At 62.2% G+C, this 21,854-nt stretch overlaps 2 protein-coding genes across 4 annotated transcripts; both read right to left on the bottom strand.

Moving 5' to 3' along the window:
* Nucleotides 1-1,315: 1,315 nt before the first annotated feature.
* On the bottom strand, nt 1,316-6,304 carry FCRLA (Fc receptor like A). The gene is made up of 5 exons (XM_059674971.1): nt 6,250-6,304; nt 3,494-3,736; nt 2,964-3,230; nt 2,398-2,682; nt 1,316-1,741 (listed from the first exon to the last, which is right to left on the bottom strand). The coding sequence occupies exons 1-5, from the start codon at nt 6,302-6,304 to the stop codon at nt 1,440-1,442; spliced, it is 1,152 nt and encodes a 383-aa protein (XP_059530954.1). The 3' UTR covers nt 1,316-1,439.
* A 2,932-nt stretch (nt 6,305-9,236) lies between these two features.
* Nucleotides 9,237-19,880, bottom strand: FCGR2B (Fc gamma receptor IIb). 3 transcript variants are annotated; one of them, XM_059673274.1, is made up of 8 exons: nt 19,675-19,880; nt 17,973-17,993; nt 16,778-17,032; nt 12,543-12,797; nt 11,824-11,946; nt 11,106-11,153; nt 9,641-9,681; nt 9,237-9,568 (listed from the first exon to the last, which is right to left on the bottom strand). In XM_059673274.1, the coding sequence occupies exons 1-8, from the start codon at nt 19,787-19,789 to the stop codon at nt 9,482-9,484; spliced, it is 945 nt and encodes a 314-aa protein (XP_059529257.1). In that variant the 5' UTR covers nt 19,790-19,880; the 3' UTR covers nt 9,237-9,481. The 3 variants fall into 3 exon arrangements, with proteins under 3 accessions (XP_059529257.1, XP_059529258.1, XP_059529259.1); XM_059673275.1 differs by lacking the exon at nt 11,106-11,153 and having other exon boundaries at nt 19,675-19,879; XM_059673276.1 differs by lacking the exons at nt 11,106-11,153; nt 11,824-11,946.
* Between the last annotated feature and the right edge of the window lie 1,974 nt (nt 19,881-21,854).

Raw genomic sequence — 21,854 nt, 5'->3', positions numbered from 1 at the left:
CGCCTGTCATACGGTGCTCGGAGTTTGACCTGAAAAATCCACCCTCCCAACATTTCTGTATTCCCGGCTCTTCCACATCCTCCCACCACCACCCCCGCCAGGTCGGGTGTTTTCCTGCGTCCAGGACTCCCCCCGGAATGTCTGACTCTTCAGCTCCATGCCTCACAGAAACGTATCAGTTACCACGGTTACCGGAGCAGCTATTTGAGGCCCATCGCGTCCTAATTCCTGGACAAGAGGAGCCATCAGCTGACAGTCGCCTAAGGGGCGGACACTGCGAGCGGGAGGGGTGGCCCTGCCACGGGCTTCAGACTTCGCCAGGGAGCGCCCGCTCTCGCGTCCAGCAGGGCTCCCCTCCCTTGTTTCTTTTCTTTTCTTTTTTTTTTAATTGATTAGAGAGAGAAGCTTGGATTTGTTGTTCCACTCATCCACGAATTCACTGGTTGATTCTCATGTGCGCCCTGATGGGCGTCAACCCCCAAACCTTGGACGACGCTCCAATCAACTGAGCTCACCGGGCCAGGGCCCTCCCGGTTTCCTGCGGCAGGTCCGGGAGGGCACAGATGCATCTTCTGTAAATCTCTGTGGGTTGAATCGGCACAGAGAGAGGAGGGGACAGTGTCGCACCGGGCGTGGAGCAGGATGGGGTGCGCTGCAGCGGGACGGACTCTGCCCAGGAGCTGCTGGGAGCCTGTCGGGCGCTGTCACAGCCTGAGCGCTGACAGCAGCGTCCCGCACAGGAAAAGTGTGATTATGTCCCCAAAGAGTAACGCAAGCTTTGAAAGGAAAATAGTTCCGAGACAGCGGCCTTGCGGCTCCGGGACGGCCGCTGCACCAGAGCTGCTGCGTCCAGGGGAGCCTGTGGGCGGCGTCAGCTGTGCTAGAGGCAGAGACGCGTTAGGAGGAGAGGCCACAAAGGCCGGCGTCTAACCAACTGATATTCGCTGAGTGAGGCCAAGCGGGGGAGTGAGTCGAAGAGGCAAAGCCCCGCTCGGACACCACGCATCCCTGTGGCTGGGTTTCCTTCCTCACTAGTGACGTTCAGAGAACGCTCTGTGGGGGCTGCTCTGTGTCACAGGCTGTTAGCAGCACCCCTGTGTTCTACTTACTAGACGACAGTAGCACCCCCCAAACTGGCAACCCAAGTGTCCCCTGGGCAGGTGGGGTGGTCCCGCCAAGACTGCCACCCAACCCGCCTGCTTGCTCTCTCGCCCTGGGCTCTGCTGGGCAGCAGGAGGCGCCTGGTGGGCTGGAGAGGATCGGCGGCCAGGTTGAGAGGGGTGCACAGCTCCCCTTGGTGCAGTTATGGAAGCGCCTGCCTCCGACTCTAACAAGACTAGAAACCTGGAGAAGTCTCTGTGCGCATGTGCAGGACAGAAGGAAGGAGATGGGGAGAGCTCGGTTTATTGGGGTGCTGAGCAACACTGCAGGTGAACTGCTCACACCTGCTTGGCAGTGCCCTTCCTGGTCTCCAGCTTCAGGTGGCCAGACAAGTCCCTCAGCTCCATGACCAGGTGGCCGAGAAGCACGCGCACATCCTGCATCTGTCTGAGGAGAAGGCCTATCCGGTGGTGCAGGTGGGGGTCGGAGGCCTGCAGGGGAGAGGGGGGCGCTGGGCCCCCTGAGGAAGGGCTGGGTGGCGGAGGCAGAGGCCTGGGTGTCTCCGCAGCAGGCATTCCTGGAGCTGCGGATTTCGGAGGAGCGGGGTTCAAGGTAGGTGGTGCACCAGAGCTCGAGGGACCTGGGTGTGGGGCGGGGAACACACTTACAGTGACTTCGGAAGCCCGGCTCCAGCCCGCCTCCCCTCCCCTCCCCGGCTGTCTCTCCTGCGCTCTGACTGCCCAGGGCGGAGACTCAAGGGCCCCGCGTCCCTCCTGGCACATGGGAAACCCTTCAGCAGGGAGGCTGGTCAGTGAGGGGTGTGGACGTCAGGGATCCTCCCGGTTCCCTGCATGTGGGTGGCACCTGCCCTGAGGACAGGACGCAGCCCTCTGGGCGGGACCTTCATGGAGCTGGCCCCACCCCGTGCGTGAGCCACTGCCCGCCCGAGAGCCTCCCGTCCCTCCCCAGATCCCTGCCACGTGGCTCCCTGGCTCCCCGGACCCCTCTTCTGTGTTTCACGCCAGGAGCAGCCTTCACGGTGGGGCTCCCAGAGCCAACACGGTGCTGTCTGCCTCCATGTGCCCAGGCCCCTGGCAGGAGCGTCGCCCGTGAGCAGCAGCTGCGGAGCTGGCGTGGTCCTGGTGCGGAGAGGAGCCCCTGGTCTAGGGAGAAGTCCCTGTCTGTACTCTCGCCATCCCCAGGGACCCGGCTCCTGGCTGCTGCCTCCGCTGTGCCTCTGCTCACACTGAGCCCCGCAAGGGCCACCCTCCTGCCCCCCCTCCACACACCACTCACCCTGCACCCTGATCTCCAGCCGGGGGCTCCTTTTCCACACGTGGTTGTCCTCGGTGGCGGCCTCGCACCAGTAGGACCCCGAGTGGGCCTGTGCGGCCGCAGGGACCTGCAGCTCTGGGGACAGGCCCCGGCCACGCACGGCCCGGCCCCCCTTGTGGAAGGAGAAGAGGAGGCGGGTGGCCGATCTCTGCGGGGGCAGCTTTGTCTGGCAGCTCAAGGTCACCGCGCTGCCCTCTTGGGGCTCTGGCGAGGGCGTGGCTCTGAGCACCGGAGCGGGAAACAGTTCTGGGAGAGACGGGACGGGAAGGGCTCAGCTCGGGCTCACACCCTGGGGGAGGTCTCAGGAGAGCTCCATCTGAGCCTCAGTGCCGGCTTCACTGGCCTGGACTGGAGCCGATCTAGTGCCGGGGCATCGACCAGGATGCGTGGGATAGAGGGGCCCCCGGGACTCGGAGGGCCGAGGAGCTGCAGCGCGTCTGCCTGCCTCCCCCATCCCCCCCTCCCCCCGTGAGGAGGCTTGTCTGCGCCCCCTGCTCTGCCACGGCGACTCCGCCCCGAGCCCTCACCTTGGACGGTGACCGCCACGGAGGATGCCGTTTCTGGGCTCCCAGAACCAGGGCTCCGGAAGATGGCGCTGCAGTGGTAATGCCCGCTGTCCGCCTCTCGAGCCACGGCGATCGAGAATTCCCTGCTAGGTCCGGGGGCACCCAGAGCAGAGCCATCTCGGTAGAAGGTGACCTGGGCCAGGGGCCAGCCTCGCCAGGCCTGGCAGCGCAGAATCAGAGGGTCCCCTTCGAAGATGGGAGCGGCCGGGCCTTGGAGGACCAGCCAGTCTGCGGCCAGAGCGAGAGCTGAGTCACCCGCCGCCCGCGGCAGCCCCCCGTGCGGCCCACAGCGGACCCCGCAGCTTTCTCTGGGGATCCAGGGAGCTCTCGCCCCCAAAACTTCTAGGGCCTAGGACTGAGGGCACCGGGTCTGTGGGCCGAGATGGAAGGAGAGCTGTCATCGGTGGCCAGTTCCTGCGGCACCTTCCCGCGGGGGCTCTGGGCTGAGGGGGGGCTGTGGGAAGTGGGAGAGGACCCCCCCAGGACCTTACCGTAGGACACGACCAGACGGATGGGTCGGCTGAACGTGTAGCCCCTGGCCAGGTAGTCCACTTCCCCGGAGCCCGCGTCATCCCCGGGGCGGCAGCCGCTGTCCCAGGTGCTGACGGGGCCCTCGCACTGCAGGCTCTCAGAACTGGCGGCTGAGGAGGGCGCGGCCAGGAAATGATGCTGAGACGGGGAGAGCAGGAGCGTGCCCTCCAGCGGGGCCTCCGCCTCCTCCTCAGGGAGTCTCCCTTTTAGAAGGAGAATAGGAAGACGCCAAGGCCTTTCCCCAGTAGACCCCCGGGGTCTCTCAGAGGGTCTTAGACGTGACTCACTGTGGTTTGGGGAAGAGGCAGGGGAGAGAGTGGCCAAAGGGTGGACTCACCCGCATGACAGCCAGCTGCTGTGGGCACAGGAACCAGAGGCCACGGCCATCGGCCCCGGAGCGGTGGACACAGCACAGGAGAGAAGGGAGAGGTCAGCTCTCACCCCACTGGGTGCGTTACCTGCCTGAGGCTCGGCTCTGCCTCACACCCTCTATTTCATCATCACAGGGTTCCCAGGTGTGACTGCACCCCGAGTTTCTAAATCTTTAAGAAACGGGCTTGGAAACCCCAGTTAACTCACCCAAAGTTTAAAAGGGGGTGGGACTGCAGCAAGAAAACTCGGTATGTCTGAGTCCAGAGTCACCATTTAGACATGACCTACTGCAGTCCTCAGCTTTCCTGAGGACTCTTCCTTATTTCCATTGTCCCAACTCATCCTTGACGATCTTACCCACCAGTGTCTCCTCCTTCCTTGCCTCGACTTTCATGTCTTCATTTTTCAGCCATCTCTACCCTGATGTCTGTCCTCTGACCCTTGAACTCTCCCTCCCTGTCCTTCTCCTCCCGATCCTCTACTCCCAGTCCTGGCAGCGATAGAGCAGCTTTTTGCTTCTGGGTTGAGAGGTAGAGTTATGGATTTCTCAGCATTCTCCTCACCTGCCTCTTAGCTCAGGCGAGCTAATTCGATTCTCCCACCTCCACCCCTCCCTGGCCCTCCCTGGTCCTGTCCCCTCCCAAAGGCCCCACACTCCCCGTTGACCTTGTCATTTCCCTCAGCGAGGCCCCTCCCCCTTCCTGGTTCTCCTCCATCTGTCCGTGTCCATCTGTCCGTCCGTCAGGCCCAGGTGCAGTCCTCAGAGCCTCTCCGCCTCTGTCCCACCCGGCTGCCCTCTCGGTTCCTCCACCCGCCCTCGGTGGCTCTCAGCTTCTTCTTTCACACAAAATCTGGTTGGGCTACCAGACACTTTCACTCAGAAAACGGCCGGAAGGTATCGTCACTCTCATTTTGTGAAGAGGGAAACCAAATCCAGAGATACAAAACGTGACTTTTTCAAAGAAACACCCTCGGTGGAAGAGGCGTGGAAACCAGAATGTCCGACCACCCGTTGGGAGCTCTGGCCACGCACTGGCCGTCCAGGGCTGGCTCTGTGTTCAGTGAAACGATCAACAACATGACTACGGGCCAACGCGGTGCAAGAATTCAGACAGATCAGACGAGGTTAAAAGACAAAAGGAAAGGCCTCGTCCCTTTGGTCTGGTGGACGGCACAGGCGCGTGCGCACAAGGTCTCTGCGGGAGGGAGAGTGACAGGAGAGAGGCGCCAGGCAGCCCAGCTGCAGGCAGAGGGCTCCCGGACAGCTCCAAGGGCAGGGGCCGCCTCACTGCCGAGGGTTTGGATGCCCAGAGTTTGTGAGCGAGAGGGGAACGGGGCCATGGGGTGCTCTTTTCAGCAGGAGTAGAGTGAGCAAAGCTAGGAGACACGTCAGAGTGCAGCGGGAGAAGGTGTGAATCTAAGCAACTGGGGTTTGCGGGAGCGCCACCTGCTCAGGGGAGCCCAGAGGTCGCAGAGGTTACCTGCGGGCCAGGTCGGCCGAGTGCAGGACTATGAAGGACACAGGCTGAGACAGGTCACTCAGCTGGGAGGTCACGGGCGCAGCCCAGGTCAGAAATGACGAGGGCTTGTCCAGCATGGCATTCCTTATGTTTCAGGGAAGGGGCCATTTCCAGGGACGATAACTAGTTGTCTGCAGAACATGGGCAGAAGGGAATCTGGCTTGTTCGCCAAGCCCCTGTCTGGGTGTCCGGTGGGAGGTGGGATGGAGAGAGACAGGAGGGGACAGTTGGTTGGGCACCAGCCACGCGGTGCTGGGAGACCTGGAGACACGTGGGTGGGTGTGTCCTGTGCGAGGCTGGGTATTTGAATGTGATGCTCAAGCACAGGCGTGGGGTTGGAGATGCGATGCAGGACTCAAACCACTCAGCTGTCCCGGGAAAGATGAAACCGACAAATAAGCTGACTGGGGAGGCGGCGTGAAGAGAGAACGGCAGGGAGCAAGGACGGCACCAAAGGGACCCAGGGGGTCGAAGGACCGGGGGCGTGATGCGTGGGGGCCGGGGAGCGGAGGACACCAGCGGGATGAACGCCAGCAGCAGCCAAGCCCACCAGGGTAGGAGCTAGAGTGTGGGAAGGCCCCTAAGGCCAGATGCGGCCCGCGGCCCGGTGACGGCCAGACCGTGAGCACCAGCGCGCAGGGGAGCTCCTTGCTGCAGGGCCGTCGCCCAGGGGCTGGGGCGGGAGAGGCTGGGAGGTTTTCATGTCAGGCCCCCACTTCACATCCCCCAGCCCCGCCCCCTCGGAGGCCAGAGAAGGTCCGGGCACCTTCCCGCTGGGCCTCCCGCAGGCCACCCCTGCCCCCCAGCGCAGGCGTGTTACTCACCCAGCAGCACCTGGGCTGCCCAGAGCACGGGAGGCGAGAAGCAGCCCGGCTTCATGGTGACTGTGTGAAGGTCTCCGCAGCCTCACACCCCGACTTTCAACATGAAACCTCTCAAATTAGAAAAGAGGAAGCAAGTCTAACTGTCTTGTCTCCTCTTCAACTCTGATTGGCTTCCATCCTTCAGGCGCCAGGTCATCTGCGTGGAGGGCTGTGGGGGAAATGGTGGTCCAGGTCCCCGTGGAGCTCAGAGAGCTGCCAGAGCATGTGCTGCCTGCCGTGTCCCCGCCTCCTGCTCCTGCTGGGGAGGGTCCCATGGCCTCCTGCTCCTGCTGGGGAGCTGGCTGACCGAGGCGGAAGCTGCTGGAGGCTACAGAACCTGGTGGGCCCTCTGAGAGTTCAGGGGCCTGCCCTCTGCCCTCCCTTTTCCATCCCCCCGCAGCACCCCTCCCCCCTCCTCTGCTATGTTTCTAGAGCCTGGGCTGCGGCAGGACACGGGAAGAGGGCGGTGACGGCACCATGTCAGACATAGCTGAGTCCTTCCTGGGCTCTGACCACCCAGTTTCTCGAACCCGGTCTCAGGACTCAGCACCGGAGGCTGTGGCTCCCTGGCTCCAGGAAAAGGAAAGAGGAAAAGAGAAGTTTCCAGAGGACTCAGCAGGGGGTCAAGGCTCAGGCTCAGCCCAAGGCCCTGGTCCTGAGGAGGCTGGAGACTCCCAAGGAGACCCAGAAAGAGGGCGACAGCACCTCCCAGCTCTGGGGGCCTCCCAGAGCCACTGTCCCTGCCTCAGGATGTCCCCTTTGAGGCGGGTCCCAGGGGCACAGCCACCCCCCTTCTCACAGGGTCACCCCCTCCTCCTATTATCCCCCCAGGCCCTCGTGGTTGCCCAGAGGTGAGAGGAACCATCAGAAATGCAGAAGGGAAGGCCTGGGCTTAAAGGCAGGGCGGGTAGGGGGGCCTGACACCCCCCCACCCCCCAGCTGTGCAAAACCACAGGGCGGAGCATGCCCCAGAGGGCAGATAGCTCTCAGTCTAAAACCAGCATTTACAGGAAGTCTCCATGTCTGAGAGGCTGTGTTCCTGTGCAGATGGCCCCCGGGACCCAGGTGGGCGAGTGTGAGCAGGAGGCAAGGAGGTGTGAGCCTGTCCCGAGAGGCCACAGGCCCGGAGAGGAAAGGGGTCTGAGCCAACCCGATGCAAATCCGAAGCAGGAGGACTTGAGTCGGACCTACCCCAACACTCCCCTCACACAGAAAGCACTGAAACTGAATCAGGGACTTAAATATAAAACTATAAACCCTTCAGAAAAACACGGGAGACATTGATTTGGGATCCAGTGCTAGGCAAAGAGTTCTGAGACTTGATACCCTATTAATGATCTATTAAAGACGAAGGTTCCCCTGGGTATGTGGAAATCATAAATCGACGGGTTTACTTGACTTAAAGTTATAGAAATGAATGTTATAAGACATTTGATGAGAAGTTTTACGTAATCTTGTTGATATAAATTCCTGTATAATTTAAATATTCTGATGAAATTGTGCTTTCCTCCAAAATAAATTAAGAGAAATAAGGAAGATGTCATTCCAGTATACACAGGAGGACAGTAAAAGATCATCTGGTGAGGAAAATATCTTAGGTGACTTTAAATCTACATGTATTTCTTGATTTTAAAAAATGCAAAAGTATCAGAAATAAGAAAGGGGATATTAGTCAAGGCTTAAAATTATTACAATGTGCAAAATGGAAAGCAAATATGAGAGAAGGCCGATCAGAAAACCAAAGCTAATTTTGTGAAAAGAGCAATAAAATACACCTTTGGCGCGTCCGTCCGACGAGGATAAAGGGGTTAAGAGGCCAAGGTGTCTCTAGCATTCAGCCACGGAGCAATACTTTGTTCAAAGCCCACACAGGAGCGCTGGGATGCCCACAAATCTTGATCGTGCTGTCACGGGAAATTAAGCTGCAGGGAACTGCGTGCATGTCCGTAACGAGGGGACTGCTGATGAGAAGCCAGACAATTCCCCTGGGGCCCGGGGGGCTCAGGACGCAGGGGACCATTGTCAGGGTCAGGAATGGCGTTGAGGACGAGAGCAGAGCTGGAAAGGGCGCCTCTTGGGCCTTTCTCCTACCCAAGGGGCGTGGTGCTTCCGGGTGACGCTCCTCCCACCATCGGTCAGTGCTCAGTGGAGTGTCATACCACCCCGTGAGTGTGAAATCTGACTGGGAATAGGAAGTGCATCCCAAAAGCCATGGCAACCACCCAGCCAAGGAATCTGCCCTGTCCTGGTGGCAACGCGGCTTACGGTGATCTGTCTCGGGGTCGCCGGAAAACAAGGCCCCTCCAGGGCGCCCACCAAGCCCCGGGGCTGTCGGGCGTATTCCAGCAGCGGGACGGCCTCTCTGCGGCCACAGCCTCTGGTGCCGGCAGCAGGCACAGCGGCAGGAAGCGTCGCAGTCTCTCCGTCCGTCCGTCCGTCCATCGTCCACCCGAAGCTCGGCTTGCTGAGAACTGGGTTACAAAGCAAAGTGGTCCTTTATCTGCCGCAGAGGAGGAGGAAGAGGATGGAGACAAGAAGGCAAACTCACCGGGAGAAGAGCTCTGCCTTAGGAGGCGTGGCCCCCAGCCTATCCCGGAAGGGCAGCAGCCCAGGGCGGCTTACAGGCCAACCAGTGCAGCCTCGAAAAGGGAGGGCCCTGGCCGGGGCTCAGTTGGTTGGAGCGTCACCACATACCTGGACTGGGCACAGGCCTAGGCAATCTGTCTCCATATGTGTGCATCTCTCTGTCTAAAGGGAGTGTCGTTTTATAGTGTTTATTATAAAAGCAACACATGCTCTGTATAGAAACAGAAAGGAAAAGCACCCTGAAACCCCCACTCGAATATGTTGGCATGTGTTGCTCTGTTTCAACATTTCTGAGACCATGTACACTAACGTAACTTTCCCATGCGAGCTGCAATATAAGCATCTCCCATGTGGCTACAATCTCTTAATAAAAGCAAGTTTTATTGTCTGCGTGGACGTGGGACAGAGGACGTGTGATGGCGAGAAGTGCTGGGGCTCAGGGCTCAGTGTGGCTGTCATCAGGGGCCACAGCTGTGCTGTCAGGACAGGGAGCCCAGGATCCCCGCGGGTGACCCTGGAAGAGCGCCCCCACTTCGGAACGGCAGGCATCCTGCCCGAGGGGGTGCGGCCAGAAGACAGATGGGCCTGCCTGGCTCTGGCCCCGCAGCTACATGTTCTGGTAATCCGAGGGCGCGGCGTCTTCCTCGGGGGCTTCGGGGTGCAGGAGGAGGGAGTAGGTGATTGTGTTCTCCACCTGGAGAAAGCAGGGGTCAATGGGGCCACAGAGAAGCCCCTGGAGGGGGGCAGGCCACGGCTGGGGGCTCACCTCTGCTTTGGCAGCTGTGTCAGTGTCCTTGGCGATGCTGGCTGTGGGCGAGAAGCACAGTCAGCAGGCCCTGCTGCGGGGCACTGCACGGCTGCCACCCCAGGCCAAAGCCGCCGCCCGCGCCCGCCCGCGCCCCCGCCATGCTGGCTAAGGGAGGCGGGCATTTGTGCGGCGTGGCAAAGCAGGCAGCTTCCGGGGTCTGAGATGTTGAGACAAACTTCAGGTAGAGAAGACGTCGGCCACTTTGGGCCGGTGAGATGCATCCTTGTTGGGACTTAGAGGGATCTGGTGACACCATGATATACACGGAAAGAGGGAGAGCGAGGAGGGAGGGAGGGAGGGACCAAGCAGCAGCCAATGCAGTAGGACAGCCAGTCCCTCGTGCCTTTGCCGGGAAAGCACCCTCAGTGTCTGCAGCAGCAGGCAAGGTCTGAGACAACACCGGCAGGTCCTCCCGGCCCCTGGTCGCAGCACCCCCCTTTGCCATGCCCCAGACTCCGGAACAGACCCTCGACCAAATGCTCTCTCCAACCTGGCCACACCTTATGGCAGCCCCAACCCCAGGCCTGGCTTCAAAGTAAATGCCCTGTGAAACACATCTACGCAGTGGAGACGGTCACACACCGGGTGGCCAGGCGTGGTGACCAGGCTCCTCTCAGCGTCTGGGTCCTCCCCCCACCCCCAGCCTGGCCAGGACGTGGCTGCTCCGAGCTGCTCGGGCTCTCAAATCTGCTGCTCTGCTCTGCGTCACCCCGTCCCCTGAGGGTCCCCGGCCTCTTTGACTGCAGGACTGCTGGCCGGTGCCTTCATGCTCTGGCTGTGCCAGGAACCACGCTGCACCTGGGCAGGGCCAGGCGGCCACTGGCTCAGTGTCAGACCTGGAGGCCGGCTTCCTCGGCAAGGAGACTGAGCCACGGGGGAGGACTTGCCGAGGTTCCTCTGCCCAGTGGGGACAGGGCCCGGGCATCCCCAGGCAGTGGCCTGGACCCGAGCTTGGTCCGTGGAGCCTACGAAGGCCGCTAGAGCCCCAGAACTTTCTCGTGTTCCTCTGGGAGCTGAGCCCAACAACCCAGGCGCCATCACTTCACGGAGCAGACTCCTCAACAAACCCAGGTTGTCCCCCAGGCCTCCTCCCTCCCTCCCTCCTAGAACCCAGCCCCGATCCTATTCTCCTCATCTTACATCTTTGAACTGCTGCCCTGTGCCAGCTCTGCCAAAGCTCCCTCTCATTTCGTGCTCTGGAAATTTCCCAGCGTTCCTAGTCCTGGGAGTTCCGACGCTGGCGAACCCCTACCTCTACCTGGCGCGGTGTTCCTCTCCTCACGCCCAGTGAGGTCTCTTAGGCCCAGGAGTTGTCTCAGAGCTGCCAAGCCACCTGAGCCCTGCCCGCCACACACAAGCCACCTGCTGCTCCAATTCACCTGGCCGCCCAGGCGGGGCAGCCGGAGCCCCGGGCTGCACTCACCTGGTTCCTCGGGTAGGGTCTCTCCCCTTTCCCCGTTCTCAGGGGTTCCTGGGAGGGTTAGGAGGGCACACGGGAGGGAGGTTAGTAGATTACAGGGAGGGGTCTGAGTCCTCAGGACCAAGGGTCAGGGTCAGCATTGTGTTAGGACCAACACAGGCCTTCAGCATTCAGAGGCGTCCTCCTCCCTCCCCGCCTCCTGCCCAGACTGCAGAAAGCCCGGTCCGGGGAAACCGCCCCCCAGGCTGCGCAGGGGCGCCTGGACGCTGGGAGGCCACACACTGCTCTTCCCCGGGCCGGCTCTGCCCTTTAAAGCGCCGCTTCCTCCCTCCACCCCACCCCCCACCCCCCACCCCCCACCCGGTTCTGTGGGCTCTTCCGTCCCTTCCCCCCATGGCCTCGCATTTCTCTGTCGTTCTCTCATCCCTCTGATCATACGATCTGTTTGCGCTCCTGTCTTCCTGCCTGCAACCCTGCGAGCTCTGCGAGGGACAGGCCGGACTCTGTGTCTGGGTGCGCCCACGGCGTCTAGCATGGTGCTCCACACGGAACAAGTTTGGCCAAGCCTCGGGAAGGAATGAGCTAGCGAATGCATGAAGAACTAAAATGCCGGGCCATGTCTGAACGTGAGGATTCTGTAGCCCACAGAGAAGGGTTCTGGCAATGTTTTAGGGTTTTGGCCGGGAGGAACTGATAAGAGAAACCAAGAAAAGCCACAAACCTGAACTCTGGTGTCGCCTGAAGCAGACCCAGGCCACCACACCAGCCACACCAGCCACAGCAACAATGCCGGCCACCCCGGCCACCACTGCGGTGATCACAGGCGGGAAGGCTTTGCTGGACACTGGAGAAGACAGAACTCAGACAGGCAGTGTGCCGCCCTCCCGCCCCGGGGCTGTGCCCAGGCTGTCCCTGCAGCTGCTGTGCCTGGGCACTCCCGGGTGCAACCTCGCCTGCTCAGGGTGTCTGTGGCTGGACCGTCTCCCCACCCCGGGCCTGTCACTAACCTAAGGTGCACTGCGAGGGGAAGGGTTCCTAATAGGCCTCAGGGGTGGCGGGAGGGCAGCCTGAAGGCCCCGCGGGAGAGGCACCCCACTGCGTCCAGCGCAGCGGCGAGCTGTCAGGCATGGGCCATGCCTAGAGCGTGCTGGGCAGGACACGAGAACTTCAGCTCTTGGGAAGGCCCAGAAGCGCGGGGCCTGTGCGGGGAGGGGGGGGGGGGTGCCGGGCTGCTCTGCTGCTGTGCCAGGGGTGGGGCCTCTCCCCTGGAAGCCCAGGCCCGACCTCTAGCCCGTACTCCTGGCCACTGGCCCCTCTCCTCTGCGCCCTGGGGCCCAGGTTTGCTGCTGTGGCACCTCTGCAGTCCCATGGACACCCAGGTGACCTTCGCCCTAGCTCTGACCCCTCGCCTCGCCTCCTGCACCCGGGCAGGGCTCCCACCTGGGACGGTGATGTTCACGGGCTGCGATGTGTGCTGCATCTGCCCGAGGAGCCCTGAGCAGTGGTACGCGCCGCTGTGGCTGGCGTTGGCGTGTGGGATGGAGAAGCTGGCGTTGGTGTACGAAAACCACTTGGGTCTCCCGTCCTGGAAGAACTGGATCTTGTACAGGCGCCAGTTCTTCCAGCTGTGGCAGCGCAGCACGATGGGAGACCCCTGCGGGACCAGCAGGCGGGGCGTCTGGAGCAGCAGCCAGGCTGCAAGACAGAGCACAGGACAGGGCAGCGCTGCCTCAGCTCTGAGAGCCAGAGGATGGCAACAGCCACGTGCCTGCCAGTCAAGCCCTTAGTCCCGGCTGGTGGGACATGATGTGGGGCAGGACGAGCTGGCGTCTGGAATCAGACGCCCTGGCCAGGCTCTGGCCCTCACTCATGAGCGCTGTCATCTTGGGCAAGTCTCCTCATCTGTGAAAATGGACATAAGGACGCCACACCCCCACAGTCCCCGGCACGTCCTACGGGCTCTTCCTGTCCTCTGGGGAGGCACAGGGACATGGCGCAGCCCCTGGGCAGGAGGGAGGGGCCCCGATGTGGAGACATGTCTCTGAGGATCGTAGAAACTCATGGGCATCCAACAAGTGCTCGCTTCTCTGGTGAGTGTCCGGGAATGTGGGCTTCCTGCAGCGGGACTTTGGGGGTCATTAGTCTGCTGTGTAACTTCCCCCCAGTTTTCGTCCTTTTACTGAGGAAGAAAGGATATTTACTATGTGGTTGTGTAGGGAATAGTCAATAGTGCCTAAGGAGGGCGCGCGGAGTCCTGAGCCCGACCCGCACTTTCCTCCAGGACAGAGGGGTTGGGATTGGAGAGGAAGGGTGGGGAGCAGACGCTAGAGACCTGGGAGGGGGAGAGGCAGAGAATGACAACGGCCCGGTGTGCGTGCCAGGCAAGCCCTCTCAGTCCTGCCACAAGTCAGAGTGAGACCCCGAGCCTGCCTGCTGGGAGCCGCCAGGACACAGGGAGAGTGAGGGCGGAGAGAAAGCTGGGCCTCCGCCCTGGGCGGCGCAGAGGGAACTGGGGGGCGGCGGGGGGCCCCGGCTCTTGCTGCTCAGCCGCATCACACACGCTGGAGCCTGCCTCTCCCGGCCGCACCTGCGGGCCCCCTTTCCTGGCCCAGCACAGAGCGTTTCCTCCTGCGAGGGAGTGGGCCCGGGGACTCCCCTGCAGGCCAGGCTGCCTGGCCCTGGCCCACGGGCGGCCTCTTTTATCAGGATTCGGTTGGGGCCAGCGGGAGGCTCAGAACCACAGATTGTTAACAACAGAGAAGCCAGAGACACGTCAGAGCTGCCGCCTGTAGAGAGCAGCCGCTCCTGCCTCCGCGTCCCGGTCGGGGAATCTCCACGGAGACGGATGGAGCCGCATCGCTGCAGCAGCCCGTCCTTCCCTGCGGAGGTGCCGCCACCAGGTTAACACCGGGACGTTAAAGGCTACTGAGGTTCCCGGAGGACACGTCGTGGGAAGGCCCTGCAAGCTCACGGCACTCAGAGTGCTAATGAAAGTCTGCCCATCAGTCTCCTGGGAGCCGCGTGGAGAAGCGATGAGCTCCTGCCTCCTCTGCACCAAGGCTGGGGCGGCTGGGGGGGGGGGGGCTAGGGCAGCTGGGGTGGCTGGGGTGACTGGGGCGGCTGGGGCGGCTGGAGGGGGCTCGGCCGCAGGACGGTTCCCAGGGCAGGCTCTTCAAGCCTGGCTCTCCGCCCCTGGAGTTCTCCTGGGCCTCGCCCCGCTGCAGCAGGTCCCAGTGGGTGGGCTTTTTGAAGTTTTCTCACTTTTTCCTCTTCAGCCAGATCTGTGACCACAGCTCACATTGTCCCTCCTGGTGCAACTCACAGAGCAGAACCTCTCAGAGGCACGAAACGGCTCACAACTCAGGACGCTCGCCTCTTGTCTGCTTGGCAGACGGGCCAGTCACGCACAGGCCACAGCCTGCTTCTCGCGCAGCCTGCCCAGCCCTGCCTGCAGCAGCTTCTCACTCCGGCTCTGCTCCTTCTTGGATACAAAAGCCTCAGTGATGTGGGTGATATCGGGGCTTCCCAGTGGCCTGTGGAGGTTTGAGTCACCCATTTGTCTGGGCCCCGTGGCTAGTCCAGGGCTGTGCTGGGGGGCGGGGGGGGGGGGGCGCACGGCTGCCAGCCCCCTGCGGGGGTATTAGCATCGCCGCTGGACGACGGCCGCTCCCTCTCCAGCTACTGGAGGTGTCTGGGCAACAAGCACTGAGCTCTGTGTCTCCTCCTCAGCCAGCCTGCTGCCCGACAGCCAGGCCGGGGTTTGCCCAGCTGACCGTGGTCGGCAAACTGCGGCTCACAAGCCATGTGCGGCTCTTTGGCCCCTTGAGTGTGGCTCTTCCTAAGCCTTAGGAGTACCCTAATTAAGTTAATAACAAGGTACTACCTATATAGTTTAAGTTTAAAACATTTGGCTCTCAAAAGAAATTTCAGTCGTTGTCCTGTTGATACTTGGCTCTGTTGACCAATGAGCTTGCCGGCCACTGGCCCAGCAGGTGCAGAGAAGGCACGTGGAAGGCAGCGGGGACCGGAGGCGGTGGCCGAGGGACAGCCAGCGGGGTCAGTACGGGGCGGGCTGTGCTGGAGCCCAGCCTGTTTCTCCTGAGGCTGCCGGTGCCGTTGCTCAGTGGGGAACGGGTGGACCTGCGTGCGGGTGGCGCAGGGGGCTGCCTGCGTCGGGTCCCACTGCGTCCCCGTGTGGCTGCAGGCAGGGCTCCAGCTCTCTGTGCCCTTCTTGATTCGGCTCCCCCACACCCGCCCCCGAGGAAGGCAATGACCCAAATGCCCCGGTTCTGGCTCCCTCCACCTGGACTCGTGGACTCTGGGGTGCTATTCCTGCCACCTCCTGCAGCTCGACTGAGGTTGAGGGACTGGCCTGAGGCCCGAGAGGAAGCTGAGCCACAGCAAGAGCCTGGCGAGAGGCCTGGGAGAGGCAGACAGAGGAGGTGAAGACAGGGCAAGGCCCTTCTCAGGGGAACCTTGGGCTGGGGCTGCTGGCTCCTCACTGCCAAGTTTGCCCCAGCCACACCTGCTGGCCCCCAGGAGGCTGAGCACCTGCACGGGCTGGCCTGAGCCTCCGCCGGGGCATTGGATGAGCTGGGAGCCCAGGGTCCGGTCCACCTGCCATAGGTTCCCAGCTGTGGCCTCAGGTACACGTGGGCCCGGCCTGGACGAGGCTGGGAGGTGCTGGTCCCAGGAGCACGGACTGGGTCAGAGTGGTGGGGCTGGGAGAGCGCCCGCCCCAGGACTGGCTGACGAGCTGCGGCCAATGGTGGGCAAGGCCTGGGTGGGGGTCTACTGCTGTGAGGGAGCTGGGCACGGCCGCCTGCTGCTAGGCAGACCTGGAGGGCAGGCCCCCCAGCCACCCCACTGGCTGTGCACACAGTGACATGTGAGCTGCCCCTGCTGGAATGCCCAGTGCTAGACCTGAACTTCAGGGGGCCCTGGGGCCCCCAGGCTGGAGCACTTGGGTCCTCTCAGAGGCATCCACCTCCTGTGCTGGTCCTGGGGCCTGGTGTGGCCGTTGGTGAGGACTCGCCTGTCTCAGCGGGTCCCCTCGCCTCTCCCCTTCCTGGAGGGGCCAGACCCTGGGCCTTCCTCTGGGCTGGGTCTGCTGGGAGCTTCTGAGGACGATTGCCGAGAGGAGGGTGCGGGTGTGAGCAGCCGCTCTGCATGGAGAACTACGTTTTGCCAGGAGGGTGAGAGCGCCCACTGGGTCGGCAAACTCGAGTGGAGCTGCCCTGTGTCAGGAGGAAAGTGCATGGAGGGTGGGGCAGGGATGTGAGACTGCTGGGGTCAGCACCCCACGGAGCAAAGGGGGACAGACTCAGGGACGGAGCCCACGGCTCCACGGCTGGGACTCAGCTGTGCTCCTGCCTCGGCTAGGAAAGTGGGGTTCTGTGAAGTTGTGGTTTCCTCCTGCTTCTCTCACCCCCGGTGGCCTGTTTGTGGCCTTGTCACCTTCTTGCTCAATCAGGACTGAGGCCAAGCAGCCTCACATACTCTGAGGAACCCACATAGAAGCGAAGGAGGCGGGGTGCGAGGGGAAATGACTGGGCAGAAACCACTTCCAACAGCTCGGGCCACACTTCCCAGAAACGGCCACCCCGTTCCCAAACCCTCTGCCGGGCCAGCAGCTCTCAGGTCCGCCTCCCAGGCCTCCCAGCTCCTCCACTGACCGGAAGTCACGTCCAGGTGCACAGGGTCGCTGAGGCTGGTCTGGCCCGTCTGGCACCTGTAGTCCCCGCTGTGGTTGCTGCTGGCCCTGAAGCTGTAGCTGGGCTGGACCTGGGTGGGGATGGCGGTCCCATCGTGGAACCACTGGGTGGAGTTGTCCCCAGGGCTGTGGGCCCCCTGGCAGCTCAGAGTCACGTTGTCCTCGGGGAACACCTGGAGCCACGGGGGCTGGAGGCTCACCACGGCCTTCGGGAGACCTGGCGGCAGAGAAAGGAGCGTGAGGAGCGGACGGAGCAGGTCTCGGAGCCCAGACAGGAAGCCCTGGGCCCTGCCACGACCACAACTACAGTGGGGCCTTGACTTCGGAGTTTAATTCGCTCCGAGACCGAGCTCATTAAGGAGCTCATTAAGGAGCTCGTTAACTCAAATTACTCTGTCAACTCAATGCAAAAAATCGGCAGAGGGACAGCTGGTATCTCAAAAAACTCGTCAGTCGGGACACTCGTAAGTCAAGGCCCCACTGTATCTGAGAAAGCCAAGCCTGCTCATGTGCCTCAAGAGCAAGGAAAGGGCTAGGACACAGGGCACATGCTCTCGAAATAGAGGTGCCTCGCTGCAGCACCCTAACCACACACACACACACACACACACACCCTTTAAATGGAGGTGTCTGGACTCAGAACTGAATGGAGGGAGTGGTGGGGGTGCAGCATGAGAATTGGATGCCCGGTTTCTGTTCTGACCACATGTCCTTCTTTATCCCTTAGAGCAGGCCTGTCCTCCTACCCACACAAGGACAGAGGAGAGGGAGAAAGGCCGGGCCAATGCAGGAGCCCTGGGCTCAGGCCCTGGAAGGGCCCCTGCCCCCGGGAGAGGGAGAAGCTCAGCCCGTGGGGTCCCTCCTGCTCCTGCCCAGGCCCCAGACAGAGCCTTCAGGCAAAGCGAGCTTCATCGACGCGAGGCTGAGACTGAAATTGCCGGGGCTCCTGTTAGATGGGATGGATTGCATTGGCGAGAGGAAGGCGATGGAGAGAGAAGGTGCAGTGATTTCCTGTGACAATATCTGTGCTGTGTCCCGGCCCTGGTCCCGGGAGGAGGGGAGAGGGGAGGAGGGCAGGAGGGGAGGAGTGTTACCCTCCCGGCCCTGCCTAGGCGGGGTGCTGGGGCAGAGGAAGGGGCAGCTAGGTCGGAACTTACCAGGGGTCCCGGCCGCAGGAGCTGCAGGAGAGAAAGCAAAGTCCGGCATCACTGTGAGTAACCACCGCCCTGCAAGCCCCGAGACCCTGCCCTCCTCCGTCTCCACTGGAACCCTCTGCACCTGCCCCGCCTGTGCTGCTGAACCAGCATGGAGCAGGCAGACTGGTGACTCTGCAAACTCAGGGCCGACCTCACTGCTGCATCTCCTTCCTTCCTGCCCCCACCCCCACCCCCCGTGACTCCACCTTATTGGGCCAGCTGCTTCTGCCCATCCCTTCATCCTGTGACTCCCTCTCCTGCGTCACCAGTGTCCCCTTTCAGGGACATCTTCCTCACCGATGTAAGTATATTCCAGTATCTTTCATAAAAAGAAAACCTCTCACCGGACCGCACATGTAATTCCACCTTCTCTCCCTGCTCCCTTCACAGCCAGATGGCTCCACTGTTTCCTACACAAGCCGCCCGCCCGCTCCTTCAGGTCAGCTTCACTCGCAACAGGGGACACGTTCCATTTCTCTCCCAGTCTCCGTTCCGTGCCCCTCTGCCCCCTTTCTGCTCTTCTGCGGCCTGGAAGCTGCCGTCTCTTCCATTCCTCCTCCAGACCCCACCCCTCACGCCAGCAGTTCTGTCCGTCTGCCTCCCACTTAGAGCTTGGATGCCCGTCTCTCCGCCCACGGCCTCACACTGCCCCAGTCCCTGCCAGCCTTCTGCCATCTCCCGACTTGCCTCCCACAAGTTAAGGTTATTTTAAACAACGTCACTCCCCGCATACAAGCCTGGATGGCCTTCCTTTGCTCTTAAAATAAGACGTCAGCGTTTGCAAGGCCGTGCCTGGCTCTCCTGCTCCTTCCCTGAGCTCAGCTCCAGCAACACGGGCACAGACGTGGCTTTTGTGTCGGCGGGTCCGCTGCTCTGAACCTGCCTCCTTTGCCTCCAGGGGCTGGATGTGGCTCCGTCCAGCAGAAGCGTGGCCTCCTCGGGAAGCTCCGTGTCGGCTCAAGCAGCTGCTCTGTCTCCCACATTAGGCTTTCTTATCAGGGCGCCCCATTGACGCCTCCTGCCTTCCTGTTTGTGCCTCTGTGTTTGCGCCCTGTGCTCACACCCTCGGTGGGATGCACGCTCAGACAGGGCAGTAGCCACACTGATCCCATTGCTTCCCCTCCCCCCCGCCCCCGGACACATTCGCTGAGTGGCTCCAGGTGGTGTGTGCTGAGCAGGAGCCTGGCTCCCGGGCCTCCCGGCCTCTCCCAGGGGAAGGGAAGCGCTCGATGCCTGACGTGGATTCAGGAGGACAGAGAATCGCCACTGCCCGCCACGTGCCTGACAGCTTCCTCCCACGCCATCTGGAGCACCGTGACCTTCCCCTGAGATGCGGTCCCTGGAAACACCTTTCTGAGGAAGCAGAGCGCCCGCCCAAGCCATGCCCGTCTGGTCCCGGGACTCCTCCGAGCGGGTTCTGATGTGGGGCTGGCGGATCCTCAGAGACGGGGCCCAAGAGAATTAGGCAAAAGACACGTTAAAACCCCAGCTCTGCCACTGTCGCACTCAGCGAGGCCAGCAGGCTGCCAGGGCTCCGTCTCCATCTGCTGACTGCTTCCCACGCCAGCCTCATCCTGGCCGAGCGCAACTCCGACCGACCGACCGACCGACCGACCGAGGTGGCACCAGGCCCGTCCCTCCCTCTGCCCCGACCCTGACTCACCCAGGAATAGCAGAGCCGTGCACAGTAGTAGCAAGTGCCCCCAGGGATGGCAAGGGGGACAGCCAACCTGGCCACTCGCTGCAGCAGGGAGTGGCAGGACTGAAGGGACCCCCATGGCCCCTGGTGCAGCTCTCGGGGAGCAGCACAGTCAGCCGGCTCCTCTGGGGCTGCACCCCAGGACAGACAGGCGTGGAGTCAGAAGGGGAAGTGGAAGCCTGTGGCTTTATCACAGCCCCGCCCTCCCCCTTTCCTCTGAAGTTTCCCTCCCTGAAGACGCAGGCCTTCCCAGAATCTGGCTCAGCTTGGCTCCAAATTCACCGGAATCTTAGAAACTGGGAAACGTCCTCTCCCTGGGGCCACGGTTCCCCGGGGCCTCTATCTGTCCCAGCCCCTCCAGGAAAGGTGGCTGCGGAGAGGGAGGCAGTCCTGTCGTGCTTCTAGCTCACCTGGAGGCCGGCACGGATGGCCCTTCCTGAAATCAGTGCAGGCTGCAGACCACCCAGCAGCCCTGGGTCCCTTCTGGGTGTGGACAGCGATGGAGAGGACTGTTAGGGCCCAGAGGAGGAACCAGTCACCTCACTGTCCCCCTCATCATGCTCCTGCCCGCTCACTCGTGCACCAAACACCTGCTGGCCACCGGCTCGTCCTGCCGGTCCCGCCAGCCTCTCGATGGCAGGTGAGTGAGCTCCCCTCCAGAGGGCGGATGGCCAGGCCTGGACGCCAGCTCCTCAGGACTCACAGAGACCGCGCAGGACTCCTGGGCCTCAGGACTCCTGACACTGGGGCCAGGTGATTCCTGTCCGAGGAACGCCTGTGCCTTGCCGGGTGTTCAGCGACATCGCTGGCCTCTAGGTGCCGGCGACACCCATTGTTGGCATAGAAATGCCCGAGGCTGAGAAGCTCTGCCTGGGACGTGGGGACATGAAGAGGACCTGGGTGCTGGCGAGGCAGTGTGGGGCATCCCCGGACACCTTTCCTTCCTGCTCCCTGTCCTCATGCTCGTCCCCAGTGCCCACCCTCAGCACGTGGAGAGGGAACCACCTGATAGCGGCCGCTACACACTCTGGAGACCTCAGAGCCAAGGTCACCAGGAGGAGAGGCTGTTGGCGTGCGGGAGGCCCACCTGGGAGCAGGCCCTTCCCTGCCGCTTGGGAGAGCGCTGCGTCCAAATGCTTTCCCACGGCTCTTGCAAAGGGGAAAGCAGCCCGATTCCTGGAGTTCCACCTGCAGTCCTGCCTGTGACAACGGCTCCCTGGGTCCCGGCACCTGGTTTCTCTGGGCGAGGAAGCCCCTCTCGCCATCCTGAGGCTCCTGGCCCGGCTGCCAGTTGCTCTCCCTGCCTCCAGTCAGCAGCGCCAGGAGAAACGGGCACAGCAGTCCTGTGAGGTCTGGCTGGCCCCAGGCGTCATCCTTCCCCTTCTGAGCCCTGCTCTTCCCATCGCTGCCCCCTCCCCCAACCGCCCCCCCACTCCACCCCCGCCCAGGTCCAAATGCACCTGCTCAGGACGAGCACCTCTTCCTGCGCCCGGAGCAGGTAGAGAGCTGCCGCGGGGCGCAGTGGCTGCACCTCTAACTGCATCACAGACTCTAACAGGAGCTCCCAGAAGGCACTCGTGACCCCAAGGTCACTTGGCACCCCCTGCTCCGCTGGCGAGGAGCAAGCAAAGCAGTGTACTGCCCCCAAAATCCCTGCACTCTCTGGCCAAGTTGTTCCTGCGAAGGAAAACCCTTGGCTACCGTCTGCTGTGCGTTGGAAACCACCGCTCACGCCTGGACCCCCAGTTCTGGGGAAGCTGAGACCCAGCCGCTTGGCCGACTAAGAAAGGGCTTGGTCCAGGGGCCTTTGTGTGGCCTCTTCGGTCTCAGTGGGTGTGGGTCAGGGGCCTGCAGCTTCGGGCATTATTCTGCGTAGAGTCATTCTATGGCCTCCCTGCTGCGTCCTTCCGAAGCTGGAAATGCCCAGCGCAGCCACTGGTGACAGACAAAGCGGCCCCTTTGCCTAGAACAGAGTGAAGGAAAGGCCACCAAGGGACCAGGGCCTTGACGTGCTAACCTGTGGGTTCCCGTCGGAGACCCCCCCCCCCCGGAAGTGGGAGCGCGAGGGCGCTGGTGCCCGTCTCTCCGAGCACCAGTCGCCGTGGGGACGAGGAAGGTGGCTGGTACCGACAACCCCGGCCCCT

The sequence above is a fragment of the Myotis daubentonii genome, chromosome 18 (assembly GCF_963259705.1).
Source record: "Myotis daubentonii chromosome 18, mMyoDau2.1, whole genome shotgun sequence".
Lineage (NCBI taxonomy): Eukaryota > Metazoa > Chordata > Mammalia > Chiroptera > Vespertilionidae > Myotis > Myotis daubentonii.
Note: the sequence above shows the minus strand (reverse complement) of the source record. Positions and strands in the feature narration are given on the sequence as shown.

Coding starts and splice junctions, on each gene's coding strand:
- FCRLA (XM_059674971.1), bottom strand. CDS start 6,304: ATGAAGCCGGGCTGCTTCTCGCCTCCCGTGCTCTGGGCAGCCCAGGTG. Junction 3,231..3,493: donor CCGTCTGGTCGTGTCCTACG/GTAAGGTCCTGG, acceptor CTCTGGCCGCAG/ACTGGCTGGTCCTCCAAGGC. Junction 2,683..2,963: donor CGTGGCGGTCACCGTCCAAG/GTGAGGGCTCGG, acceptor CGTCTCTCCCAG/AACTGTTTCCCGCTCCGGTG.
- FCGR2B (XM_059673274.1), bottom strand. CDS start 19,789: ATGGGGGTCCCTTCAGTCCTGCCACTCCCTGCTGCAGCGAGTGGCCAG. Junction 17,994..19,674: donor CACGGCTCTGCTATTCCTGG/GTGAGTCAGGGT, acceptor TCTCTCCTGCAG/CTCCTGCGGCCGGGACCCCT. Junction 11,947..12,542: donor CGTGAACATCACCGTCCCAG/GTGGGAGCCCTG, acceptor TGTCTTCTCCAG/TGTCCAGCAAAGCCTTCCCG.